This window comes from Pongo pygmaeus, chromosome 8 (assembly GCF_028885625.2).
Source record: "Pongo pygmaeus isolate AG05252 chromosome 8, NHGRI_mPonPyg2-v2.0_pri, whole genome shotgun sequence".
Classification (NCBI taxonomy): Eukaryota; Metazoa; Chordata; class Mammalia; order Primates; family Hominidae; genus Pongo; species Pongo pygmaeus.
This window is the reverse complement of record NC_072381.2, coordinates 17,182,918-17,197,521: the sequence shown is the minus strand read 5'-3', so window position 1 is coordinate 17,197,521 and position 14,604 is coordinate 17,182,918. Positions and strand designations below refer to the sequence as shown.

The 14,604-nt window shown below is 36.1% G+C and overlaps 1 protein-coding gene across 1 annotated transcript in view; it reads left to right on the top strand.

Annotated features, from left to right (window-relative positions):
• CUBN (cubilin) overlaps nt 1–14,604 on the top strand; it is a 304,926-nt gene that overhangs the window by 55,561 nt on the left and 234,761 nt on the right. Inside the window, exons 18-22 of the mRNA XM_054503528.2 lie at nt 2,421–2,565; nt 2,790–2,968; nt 5,626–5,791; nt 6,114–6,330; nt 8,737–8,867. Of these exons, the coding sequence (XP_054359503.2) occupies nt 2,421–2,565; nt 2,790–2,968; nt 5,626–5,791; nt 6,114–6,330; nt 8,737–8,867 (838 nt within the window). The remainder of the gene's footprint in view (nt 1–2,420; nt 2,566–2,789; nt 2,969–5,625; nt 5,792–6,113; nt 6,331–8,736; nt 8,868–14,604) is intronic.

Genomic DNA, 14,604 nt, shown 5'->3' with positions numbered 1-14,604 from the left:
TGGTCCCTTGCTACTTACTAAATGCCAGAATGCCGCATGATTGCTGTGATAATAATTAACACAAAACCAAAAACATACTCTCAAACATTTCCCAAATGCTAAATTGTGGTCCCTGCTGAGAACCATTGGTTAGGTAACAATGAAGCATCCTGTGCTTCCCCAAAAACCACAGTCATCATGCTTTTCAAAAATGTTCCTGCCTATTGTAAGTTCCTTGTGAGCAGTGACTGTTTCATGGTATTGTCACCTGCACAGTTCCTGGCATTTATTCATGCCTTGATAATGTTAATGAAGTGAATGAATTAATAGTTGGATGGCTATATCCTTCAGAATAATTGTACTGAACAGCGGGGGTATATATATCCATTGAATAATTCCTGCTCATAGTAGCAAGCCTCCAGTGTTTCACCTCTGAAAATGTCCAGAATAACAACAGCTATCCTTAGTCAACATTTTCTGTTACCAAACATTTGGCTAAGGAATTCACACTATTGTTTCATCTGTTTGCTTCAACAGCCCCATGAGCTTAGATAGAGAAACTTGCTCAAGGCTATTAAGTGAGGTGGTTTGTAAGTGACAGAGGTAGGTTTTGAACCCAAGTCCACAGACTGTGTTCATGGCCACTATACTATAAGAGCTGGCTATTTGGCCAGGCACGGTGGCTCACGCCTGTAATCCCAGCACTTTGGGAGGCCGAGGCGGGTGGATCACCTGAGATTGGGAGTTTGAGACCAGCCTGACCAACATAAAGAAACCCCGTCTCTACTAAAAATACAAAATTAGCTGGGCATGGTGGCATATGCCTGTAATCCCAGCTACTTGGGAGGCTGAGGCAGGAGAATCGCTTGAACCCAGGAGGCGGAGGTTGCGGTGAACTGAGATCACGCTATTGCACTCCAGCCTGGGCGACAAGAGTGAAACTCTGTCTCAAAAAAAAAAAAAAAAAAAGAGCTGGTTATTGATTTAAAATCAGTAGTCTATTATACGAAGGAAATTTCTTTTTTCTTCTAATAAAACAGGAATGCTAACAATGGTTTTTGAATTTATGGAGTTATCACATGGCTTATCTTATCCGATCTACTGAGGAAGTTAATTTATAGTTTATAATTTCTAACCTTTCTTGCACTATTATTATTCCCGTATTTGATCTGGTATACAAGCTGGCAATGGACTGTGAATTTACTTTTCTAGAACTGTGTTTAGGATTTGTGTATCTATATTAATAGGTGACATCAGTCTATAGTTTTTATTTCTATAATCTATGTTGGGATTTGGTAACAGCGTTCTGACAAAAATTAGTTGGAAATTATTCTATGTTTGAGGATGGCTTAGAATAAATTATACGTGGGAATTATCTCTTCCTTAGAAGTTTTAAAGAATGTACTAAATAGAGCATCTTATAGGAGATTTTTCTTTTTGGGGGTTGAGGGTGGGATGGGAATAATTATTTGATAATGTTTTCAATTTTATTTATAACTTATGTCTGTCCAAATCTTATTTTTCTTCTCCTTCAGATAATTTTAATGTTATACTTTTTCTGAAAATAGCCCATTAAAAACATTCATAGAGTTGTACATAGATTTCATATTTAAAAAATCTTAGTATCTATGTCTTTGTCATTTTTAATTTTGTATATTTGTGCTTATATATTTATTTTCTTATTAGACTTGCCAGAGATTTGTCTTTTATATCCCCAACCATAACCTTCCTCAGAAAAACAGTTCTTGAATATATTTATGAATACCACATTCTTTTGTATTTCATTTATTAAGTTTTGCTCTTCTTTTTACTGTATTCTTCCTCATTTTAAGGATTTTTTTGTAACTTAAAAAAATTGTACATAGAGCTGGGTCTCACTATGTTGCCCAGGCTGTCTCCAATTCCTCCCGCCTTGGCCTCCCAAAGTGCTGAGATAATAGGTGTGTGCCACCGTCCCTGGCCTTTTTTCTAAGTTTTTAAGTTGACTCCTTACATTCTTTTACTTTCTCTCTCTTTCATCAACTTTTCTTTTTTTCCTTTTTTCTTTCAATGGCAAAAATAGTTTAGTCCATAACTTTCTTTGATTGCAGATTTGGCTAACACGTGTGTTTTTTCATAGGTAATATTCTCATTTTTTATTGTTTTCCAGGTAGTCTAAATTGTGAATTTATTTCCTCTTTGACATTGTGAAAATTATTAGGAGAACATTGTTTAAATTCTTATGCTTTGGGACTTTATTGGCTTAAGACTTTATCAGCATTTCATGTTATTGCATTGTGCTTAAAAACGACCTACTACTTTTGAAAATAATAGAAATATGTAACTCAAATTAGATTATCATTCATTTTGAATTGGCCATTTTTTCATCTCCAAGTAATGCCACCATTGCCGATGTAACTTTCTTTATTAGAATTACATCTCTGTTTTATTTTTCTCTTTAGGTTCGAGATGGTGAAACCTTACTTGGAAAAGTCTGTGGCAATGGAACCATCTCTCACATTAAATCCGTTACTAATAGTGTCTGGATCAGGTTTAAAATAGATGCTTCTGTTGAAAAAGCTAGTTTCAGAGCTGTTTATCAAGTCGGTAAGGAAACATATATAATTTTTAAATGTCTAATTTGCCTGATTGTAATATTTTAATTCTTCGAAATAATTTAGTCATTTTATGTCCTCAAGTGTTAAGTGGAAAATATTCTCATAGAAATGTTATATTTGGTTATCTCCTCAGGCAGTATTAGATTTTGCAATAAAATCGAGATAAAATTGTTAATATCTGGACAAACACTACTATAATTTTTATGCTTACAGCTTGCGGGGGTGAATTAACTGGAGAAGGGTTCATTCGCTCGCCTTTTTTTCCTAACGTGTATCCTGGAGAAAGAATCTGTAGGTGGACCATCCACCAGCCCCAAAGCCAAGTCATTCTCCTCAACTTCACTGTCTTTGAAATTGGAAGTTCTGCCCACTGTGAAACAGATTATATTGAGGTAAGAGGGAAAAAATCTTTGAATTTGTATTTGGTTGTATATTATAAAAAATATTATGGGTTGTTGTCTTCAAATCTGTTATAGGAAATGAAAGTAGTTTATGTAGACCAATATGTCTTATGGATATATATGTAAAAATCCTCAACAAAATACTGGTTCAGTGAATCTAGCCTAAAAAGAGGATTTATATACCATGATTAAGTGACATTTATCCCTAGAATTCTAGGTTGATATACAACCCCAGAATCAGTTAATGTAATAGATGGTACCAATAAAATAAAGAACAAAAACTCCATGATCACCTCAATAGATTTGAGATCTGGATTTTGCTAGATTTGACAAAATTCAACATCCTTTCATGATGAAACACTCAACAAACTAGGAATAGAAGGAACCTTCCTTAATCTGATAATGGACATTCATTTAAAACCCACATCTAACATCGTATTTAATTATGAAACACAGTGCTTTGCCCCTATGGTCACAAAAAGACAAGAACGTCTGTTCTCACTACTTCTATTCAGCGTTACACTGGAAATTCTAGCTAGAGCAATTAAGTAAGGAGAAGAGATAAAATGCATCCAGAATGAAAGGGAACGAGTAAAATTCTCTCTATTCACAGATAACATGACCTCTTATATAGAAAATCATAAGGAATCCACACACATAAAAAACTATTAGAACTAATCCATTCAGCAAGGTGTGGGTTATGAGATCAAAATATAGAAATCTTTCTTTTTTTATACACCAGCAATGAACAATTTGAAAATGAAATCAAGGAAACAATTCCATTTACAATAGCATTAAAAATAATAAACATCAAGGAATACAGTTATAAAAATAAGTGTAAAACTTGTCCTCTGAGACTATAAAACGTCCTTGAAGGAAATTTAAAAAGACCTAAATAAATGGAAAGACATTTAATGTTCATGGATTAGAAGACAATATTGTTAAGATGGCAGTACTCCCTAAAGTGAGCTAAAGATTCAATTCAATCCCCATAAAAATCACAGCTGCCTCTTTTAAAAAAAATACATAAGCTGATTGTAAAATTCATATGAATATGCAATGGAACCAGAATAACCAAAATGTTCTTGAAAAATTACAAAGTTGAAGGACTCACACTTCCTGATTTCAAAACTTAGAACAAAGCTACAATAATCAGGACAGTATCTTATTGAAGTAAGGATATAAATATAGATCTATGGAACACAATTGCAAGTCCAGAAGTGAACACATACTTTTATGGCCAATTGATGTGTGAAAATGATGCCAAAACATATCAATGGAGAAAAATCATTTTTTCAACAAATGGTGCTCAATAGCCACATGCAAAATTATGGTGCTGGACCCCTTCCTTATAGCATACACAAAAATTAACTAAAAATGGATTATAGACCTGAATGTCAGAGCTAAAACCATGAAACTCTTAGGAGAAACCTAGGAGTAGTTTCTATGCCCTTCAGTTTAGGCAAAGCCTTCTTAAATATGACACAAAAAGTACAAAGAAAGAAAGAAAAAAGAAAAATAACTTCCTCAAAATTAAAAACAAATAACTTGATTTTTAAAATGGGCAAAGGAGGCTGAGCACAGTGGCTCACACCTCATCCCAGCACTTTAAGAGGTCAAGGTGGATGAATTACTTGAGCTCAGGAGTTCGAGACCAGCCTGGGCAACATAGTGAGACCCCATCTCTACAAAAAATTTAAAAAATAGCTGAGTGGGGTAATACACGCCTGTAGCCTCAGCTACTCAGAAGGCTGTGGTGGGAGGATCACTTGAGCCTGGGAGGTAGAGGCTGCAGTGAGCTATGATTGTGCCATTGCACCCTAGCGTGGGTAACAGAGTGAGACCCTGTATCAAAAAAAAAAAAAAAATGCCAAAAACAAAAGGACACACCCATAGGATGGCTATATAAAAAGAGTCGGATAATGGTGTTGACAAGGATATGGAGAAATTGGAACCTTTATACACTCCTGGTGGAGATGTAAAATGGTACAGCCACTTTGAAAAATAGTTGGCAGTTCCTCAAAAAGTTAAACATAGAGATACCATCTGATCCAGCAATTCTACTTTTAGATATATTCTCAAGGGGAATGAAAATTATGTGTCCACACAAAAATTTGTATGTGAATATATCTACAGTCATCATCTATAATAACATATACAAATAGCAAAATGCAATCATTATTTTTAATTTTAAAAGTAGAAACAACTTAAGTGTCCATCAACTGGTAAACAGATAAATAAAATGTGGTATATCTTTACAGTGGAATATTATATGGCATTAAAAAAGAATGAAATAATGATCCATGCTACAACGTGGATGAACTTTGAAAATGTTATACAGTGTGAAAGAAGCTAGTCACAAAAGACCACATATTGTATAATCCCATTTTGTTTGAAATGTCCAAAATAGGCAATCTACAGAGACAGAAAGTAGATTAGTGGCTGCCTGGGGCTCTGGTTTCAGGGGAATGAGGAGTGACCGCTAAAGGATATGAGTTTTTTTTGGGGGGGTGACTAAAATGTGCTAAAATCGATTGTATTCTCAAATTGATTTGTACTCTGTTAAAAACATTTCAGAAATAATTATTCTTGAAGCAGTTTTCAAAATTGATACACAACATAGTTGAACATATCTTCTCTAATTTTAGATTGGTAGCAGTTCCATTTTGGGTTCTCCTGAAAACAAAAAGTATTGTGGTACAGACATACCTTCATTTATAACATCTGTGTACAATTTTCTTTATGTCACATTCGTGAAAAGTTCTTCTACTGAAAACCATGGTTTCATGGCTAAGTTCAGTGCTGAGGATTTGGGTAAGAGATTGTCTCTTTTTTTTTCCTCCTCTTGAGCTTGTATCAGAATAAGTGAATGATAGAAATAAATTATATGAAAATCATCTATACTGTGAAAAATTTTAAAGTACACTCAAAGACAAAGAATATATATTTTCTAATCAACATTTATATCAAAAGTTAATTGTTACTTATTAACAAGAGAAAAATCAAGTTATCTTAAGTGGTATCTAAGAAACATTTTTCCTTTTAATCTTTGAAGAGGTTATTATCAGAGCCTTTTAATTTGAAATCCAGGTAGCTTGGTTACTTGCTGCGGTAATTATAATTTTTATTTCAACAGCTTGTGGAGAAATTCTTACAGAATCAACAGGGACCATTAAAAGTCCTGGCCATCCAAATGTCTACCCCCACGGTATCAACTGTACTTGGCATATATTAGTCCCACCTAATCACTTGATTCGTTTAATGTTCGAAACATTTCATCTAGAGTTTCATTACAATTGCACAAATGACTACTTGGAAGTTTATGACACTGACTCTGAGACATCCCTTGGAAGGTAAGGTTATTTTTGTTTGTTTGTTTAACAATAAAACTTTACTGATTTCCTGCTTCAGTGAAGGATCTTAAAATCGACCACGTTGTGTTATGAAAACCAGGTGAGGTCCTCATGCTTCTTAATGACCATTTCTACATAACTACTCTGTAGTTTTGGCCTGCAGGCATTAAGTTTTGACATCTGTATATATTCATGAAGTCAAAACCAAAATTGAAATAATGCATATATCCACTACCCACGAAACTTTCTTCCTTTCCGTTATAATTCCTTGCTTTTGCTCCTCACCCCCACCCACAGGAAACCACGAATCTACTTTCTATCCCTGTAGATTCGTTTGCATATCATCTAAATGGAATCGTACTATACATACTGAATGTTTTTCTGACTTTCCTCAATTAGCATAATTTTTTGTTGAGCTTCTTGGATCTGAAGATTTATAGTTTTATCAAATTGAAACATTTTTGGCCACAAGTTCTTAAAATATTTTTCTGTCTTTCCTCCCCATTAGGGACTCTGATTTCATGTATATTAGGCACTTGAAATTGTTCTACAACTCTCTTGATAGTCTGTTTGATTTCAAGCCTCTGTTCTCTGTGTGTTTTACTTTGGAAAGTTTCTATTACTATATATTCAAGTTCACTCATCTTTTCTTCTGCAATGTCTAATCTGCTATTAATTTTACCAAGTGTATTTTTCATCTTAGATATTGTAGTTTTCATTTCAGAAGTTCAATTTGAGTCATTTTATATATAGTCTATGTCTCTACTTTACACATGAATTTTTTTTCTCTAGCTTAAAAAATCTATGAGATATAGTTGTAGCTATTTTAATGACTTTATCTACTAATTCAAACATTTGGATTGTTTCCTGCTATGGTTTTATAGATTGATTTTTCCTCTACTTTCCCACGTCTTTTCATGTCTGGGTAATATTCAATAGGATACCAGACATTTTCAATTTTATGTTTTTGGCTGCCGGACATTGTCATATCCTGTAAGTATTCTTGAGTGTTGTTCTGGAAAGCAGTTAAGCTACTTGGAAACAGGTTGATCCGTTTCAGTTTTGCCTTTAAACTCATTTGTTTCCTGTCTCCGAAGGTTTGTTGTCCTACATTGCTTGATATCCAGTGTTTTGAGAGCCATTGTATTATACATTTTGTCCAGGATTTTTGTTGTTTCAGGTGCAAAGTTAAATCTAGCCCCTGTTATTACATTTCTGTTGGAAATGGAAACCTTTTGATATTTTAAAATTTATCTTGCATTTTATTTTCTTTATTTCTCATTCATGTTTTAAACATCTTTCTTATCCTAATCTTTCATCTTCTTAACTTTCTTCTTTTTCTTTTTTGGGAAGGTACTTAACATATCACCACTGCAAAATACAGAACGTTTGCTGAATGGCATAAACTATAATGATCTTCCTCAAATTTCATATACATGGGCATATACGAAGGCATTTAAAATATCAATTAGTTCACCTACCTTTATTTTGATCAAGATATTAAATTTTTTTTCACATTGCAATGGTATTATACACCAAAGTTTCTTTCTTTTTCTCCTTTAGCAATTAACTTATCCATTTCCCATACTCAACATTTCCTCTTTTTTTGGTTTCTGTATTTGTTTTCTTTATCATTTCTTTTGGTTAATTTTACCAAGTGTGCTTTGATTTGAGATTCCTATTTTATTGTCACTCCTCCCTACAAGTATTTCTTCAGATAAAAGCTCAAGGCGTTCTGTCTTTTATCACAACTCTCTTTTTAACATTAATAGAATAGTTTTTCTGAGCTAAACTACTTTTGTTCAGCAGAAACATGGCATGGCTGAATCATCACTCTTATCTCTTTATAAGTGAGCTGTTTAAGGACAATAGATTCCCTCTATAGGGATTACGATTCCAGGCACTGTTCTAAGTGCTTTATATACAGGGTATTAACTCATCACATTTTCAAAACAACTCTATGATGTAGGTACTGTCATCATTCCCATTTTAGGGATGAGGAAGGCAAGGCACAAGGATCAAGTGATCTATGAGTTTAGATTAGAGAGATGACTATGATTTTATGATATATTGTTTCCCTTTGTTGTATATGTTTATTACATTTCTATTAAAAAGTGTATTAATATGCTATATGGCAATCTAGTGTAGCTTTTACTAAACTTCTCATACATGACAACTCACATAGCCAGTCACATACCTAAAACCATTTCAGAGATATAATCATGAACAGGACAATCTTTAGTAAGTTTGCAAATCTTTTTTGCCTGAAATATATTTGTGTTTTAAGGTTGATGAGAGGTAGAGAACAAAACCTATTATTATATTTACATGTCCTAATTTTTGGTACATCATTTTCAATATACCAAACTAAAATACACATATCTGTCCTTTCTTTGTTTGGAATAGATACTGTGGAAAATCGATCCCGCCTTCTCTCACAAGCAGTGGTAACTCATTGATGCTGGTGTTTGTGACTGACTCCGACCTCGCTTATGAAGGCTTCTTAATAAACTATGAAGCAATCAGTGCAGCAACAGGTAACAAAACAGCATTGCATACTCGGTTTTATTGACTCCATGCAAAACAGTGCTAATAGCTAAAACACAATGAGAATACATCATCCGCAAACCTGTGGCACACAATGAGAGCTATATTTAGAATAAAGGGTACTGACTTAAATACCTTCCTTATTGAAAGTAGTGACTAGATAAGAATATTGTATCAATATTAAATCTTCTAATTTTGGTAATTGTACTGTGGTTTTGTTAAAAGAATGTTTTTTCTTCCCTTAGGAACAATACACTGAAGTTTTTAGACGGTAAAGAAATATAATGTCTCCAAAGTACTCTGAATTGGCTGAGATAATAAGTGTGAATGTTTGTGTGTCTGTGTGTGTGTGTGAGAGAGAGAGAAAAAAAATGATAAAGTAATGCGAGCAGAATACAAATACATAACAAATCTGGGTAAAAAGAATTCAGGAGCTCATTCTTGCATCTTTTAAAATTCTATCAGAATGAAAAATTACCAAAGAGACTGAATACTTATGTTACGAAATTAGAAACAGAACAACAACATATAAAAATTAGAGACTACTGCATGAAATTCCAGGGAAAGGAATGGAAGATTTCTTGGCAAAATATGCGTTTCTCAATTTGACCTAATGAAGTTAATCTTTTCAGCATTTATTCCTTTCATTGTATTTTTCCTACTTCTTAATTTCTCATTATTACTATGCTCTTTGCAAATGAGGTATAGGAAACAAATCCCTTTTGCAGGCACAGTCTTTGAGGTAACATATGAACCAGAGATGATCCCAGCCCCAAGAGCCTGTGCATGGGATTGATGAAGGAGTCATATTTCGTTAGGCTCATGTTTCCCTAGGATGTGTTCTTTTTTAGAGACTCTGAGCTTTCCTTTTGCATCATTGTATTAAAGGACCCAAATAACATCCAGTATAGACCCATAGTAGGCATATGGTGACCATGCCTTCCAAGCATTTCTCAGCCTTGGGATTACCCCAGCAGCATGGTACAATTCACTGAGATCCCTCCAGAAAGGACTGGTAGCTTTTCCTATGTTGGGACATGCACCCTCTGACACACTCTTGCATCCTCAGAACCCCAGATGCTTATCTTTTAAAGTCCCCACTCCCTAGAGTAAATAAAAGTTTAAACATCTCCCACTCAAAATCTTACCCAATTTCCCATTTATTTCTCCTTCAGAGGGGCTGGCCACTACTCTTGATTTCAGGCAAAACTCTGCAGCAGTTCAAGTTGTATGTTTGAAAGCATGGCTTTAGATTTGCTCCAGAATCCTGAGTGTGACAGAATCAATCAATACTTTTCTCCCAGGTGGGAATCTCTGCAGGAGCAGTTCATTATCCAGCTCAAGCGCAAGCGCACGCGAAATGGAATCTCTGGCAGTTACAACAGGCTATGGTGTGTGATTGACGTATTCACTGGACTTCATTCAGTGGTTAATATCCAGTGACCAAAACTGGTTTCATAAGAAATTATAGGGTGCACACCATTTTTCATGCTGTTGTAGTTTTATCTGTCTCGTATGTTTGGCCCCAAAGCGTGCGGAATATTAGATCAGGTTTTGGAGCAAGTCACTTGAACTCTCTAGGCCACAGTTCTCTCATCTGTAAAATTAAGGAATTGGATTTGGTAAACTTTGAGATGACTTCTGGCTTTAATCATCTATGAACATAATTTTAATTTGCTGCATGAATAAACTGGCTGTATCTTAGATAACATATAATACAGGCAGGGCCTCCTAAAAATGTGGAAATCTTTGTAATGATATGCAAAGTAAGACATACCTTTGTAAAGCAATTCTATTACCACCCTAGCTTGTAAGGCAATATTTTGTGCAGAAAGAACCCAGAGCAGTTAAAATAATTGGGCAGAGAGGATATTAGATTTTAATTGTAAAAGTTTTCAGAAAGATAAGATACAGGTAAAATAAAAATGAGTCAGGAAAAGAGATGGAAGCAAACTGGACAGGAAAGGAAACTATAAAGAAAGACAGAAGAAAAAGCAAGCGATAAAAGTGAAGGGGAGACGATGTTTTCATAGAAACTCAAAAGATTCTCCAGCCAGCTTCCCTGTGTGATAATCATTACTTTGGCCTCTATTTGGTCTGCATAAGGCTGAAATCACAGACGAGGGAGTGTTCGCTTTCTGTCCCTGGGCTGAGCCTGGCTGGTCACTGTGCCCGCTTGTTGTTGGATGAACTCATAGGTCTGACTAACACAGTCAAGCCATTCTAAATAGCAATCAGATGACGAGATCCAGGAAGACACAACACACCTTCTGTTTATAATTCTGGAGCCTGTCACAGTTTCCCATAGATCAAGACCCGAGAGATCGGCTCACATGCATTGCTGAGGGGGGGTCCTGCAGCATTTTTTAGGGAAGGGCTGGTGTCAGGAGACTGAGCTGGGGTTGGGCTGGTGACACCAGGTGGTCGGCTAGTCCTCTAGCGCAGTGGCTAGACCTGGAAGGCAGCCAGAGTCAGAGTGAGCTGCTGGTGTGGAAACACAGAGATGCTAGGACTCATTCTTTTCAGGTGTCATTGTATGTTGGATATTTTCTGCAGAATAAAATAGCATCAGGGAAAAGCATCAAGGGAAGCTCAGTCATTGGCCCTCATCTTACTTTATTGCTCTAACAGAAGTTATTTCCAGAGCAGTAATGTTGGTATTTGGTTGTTGATTTCTAGCTCCTCGGCCCAACAGGTGTGCGTTTGCCTGCTGAAGTCTTTCCTGGCTTCATCTGATAAAGGTTAAGTTTCCGGATTTGAGTTCAGATACTTTTCCATCTGTAGTCTGTGCCATGTGGCTATGATGTCAGCCCCAAAATATGTGTTTGGGAGAAAAAAGATTGGCTTCTTTTGATTACTCGGACTTCCTCCCTTGTTAGTTTGTTTCTGCCTTTATCCAGATGTGCCTGGGAAAACAGGAAGAAAAGAACTAACAAGTACAAGGTTAACAGGTTAAAACTCTTATGAATTTCTTAGGAACTACAAGACTAAGCTTTAATTTAAAGTATTAGATTTTGCTCGTTCAAACTACGAAATATTTGAATCCTGAGAGAATGTAATTGACTAATGTTATCAATTTAAAGTAAAATTTTATATTCTATAACATGTATTGCATATACATTAATATATAATCCTGCTAAGAGGGAACTTTAAAAGTATAAACAGGAACAGATAAATGTACCTGATTCATTTTCAACTTTAATATTAGAGGAAAACCTATTTAACATCTAGTCCAATGTTTTTCAAACTGCAATTCATGACTCATTCGTGAGTCATGAAATTAATTTATTCGGTTGCTACTTGTGACTGTTAAAAGTATGGAGTAGAATAGAAAGGAATAGGAGAGAAAGTATCAGAGTTTATCATACAAAGTAAGGTGCCGCTTCATGAGACCTGTTTGCAGTATCTCTGCCCACATGGGTGGTTAATGTAAATGTATTTTTTAGGGTATGTCAAGAAAGTTTGAAGCACAAATCTATTCCAGTTACCTTAATTTTTAAATGAGGGAGATAGAAGTCTAGGATGTTGAATTTATCCTCCCAAGAATACATAGCTAATTGGTTTGAAAGTCAGACTAAACAACTGAGTCCAGTCTTAGAATCCATTTCTTTTGCCATGTCTAGGTTAGCTCTTAGAAACACTCTGAATGAACTGCATATAACAGCTAGTAACATTTAATTCAGGGCTATCATCAAACTGTGGTGGATTTTTCATATTTCCTGCAAAGCGAAAACCTTCACAATTGTCCAGGGAAATGGCCAAGGATGATCACAACAACAACAACACAGGATTAGAGATGAGCCCTACTGGTCTTTCTTGGCCTCCCTCCTTCCCAAGGCAGGATTCCCACCTACTCATCAGTGGGTGGTTAGTGCTGTTTTTTATCAGTGATCCTGGAATGAGCTCAGAAGAGGCATCTAGGAGTGCAAAGTTAAGAAATGATGACAAACATGCCCAAAGAGGCCTTCTTTACACTAAATGGGTAAAGAGAGTTCTGTTCTATTTTAAAACTTCAGTTTGGGAGTGTAGTGTTCTCAAATTCTAGTGTTCATAAGAAATTTGAGATGGGGGATTTTCTTCCTATAAATTCAGGCATCTGGGCCCCACCCAGAAATTCTGATTAAAATAGGTCTAGGGTGCATGTTTACCAAGCAATTCAAGGGGTTCTAATGAAACTTTGTAGTTTATCGAGGACTCTAAAAGTCAAGCCTTAGCATGTGAATTGCTGTAGAATTACAAGGGAGATACAATAGTGGATTGGACTGTAACTGCTCATGATGGAAAGTACTATTCATGACACAGGGAAAGGGGATGCTGTAGGGAGGTCAGAAGTCTTGGTCCTACTCTCAGCCTTGATACTAATTAGGAATACTTTTTTTTGTTTGTTTTTGGGTTTGTTGTTGTTGTTGTTTGTTGGTTTGTTTGTTTTTTGAGATGGAGTTTCGCTGTTGTTGCCCAGGCTGGAATGCAATGGCAAGATCTCGGCTCACTGCAACCTCCGCCTCTTAGGTTCAAGTGATTCTCCTTCCTCAGCCTCCCAAGTAGCTGGGATTACAGGCATGGCCACCATGCCTGGCTAATTTTGTATTTTTAGTAGAGACAGGGTTTCACCATATTGGTCAGGCTGGTCCTGAACCCCTGACCTCAGGTGATCCCCCCGCCTCGGCCTCCCAAAGTGCTGTTATTACAGGCATGAGCCACCGCACCCGGCCATAATTTGGAATACTTTGGACAACTCACAAGCCTCTCTGATTCTTTCTATCCACCTTGAATTCTGTATTCTTTGCTATGAGAGATTCAGATATTTTCCCTCTGGAAAAGGTGTTGTAGTAAGTCGATTTGTCTGTTAAAGATTTACTTTCTTACTGTCTACTGTTTTCTCATAATTTTGTATGTACAGGTGTCCCAGCACTTCTCCACTCAGTTCATTTATCTTGTTTGTTATATTTCTTACTCCTTAGAATAAAAATGCAACAAAATGCTTAATCATGATATTCTGAGTTCCCTACTTGTCTTCATCCTTAAATTAACATTTCCTGTGTAGAAAAACCAGGGATTGTGGCCAGGCAGGGTGGCTTATGCCTGTAATCCCAGCACTTTGGGAGGCCGAGGCAGTTGGATCACCTGAGGTCGGGAGTTCGAGACCAGCCTAACCAACATGCAGAAACTCAGTTTCTACTAAAAATACAAAATTAGCCAGGCGTGGTGGCTCATGCCTGTAATCCCGGCCACTTGGGAGGCTGAGGCAGGAGAATTGCTTAAACGTGGGAGGCGGAGGTTGCGGTGAGAGAAAATCGCACCACTGCACTGCAGCCTGGGCAACAAGAGCGAAACTCCATGAAAAAAAAAAAAAAGAAAAGAAAAACCAGAGATTGTTAAAGAGAATAAGATTTGGAAAGAGGGGACTTGGGTTCATATTTTATGTTGGCCATGTCTGAAGTAAGTGTCTTTTAGAATTTAATCTCCAGGAAACTGAGATCTCTCATCTACACCTCTCTAAAAAGTGTGGTGATAATGCCTGGCTGTTTTGCAAAGTTGAGGAAGACAAAATGAGATATTCAATGTGAAAATTACATTATAGTTGTAAAGGAACATGACTTTGCCAGATATAAAATATGGTTCTCAATATCCAAGGACAATTTTACAATAGCTACTTTGCTTATTTTTATATGAATCTGCACTGGTCATCTGAGAGGGAAAAGAAAAAGCAATGACGATGACCACCTA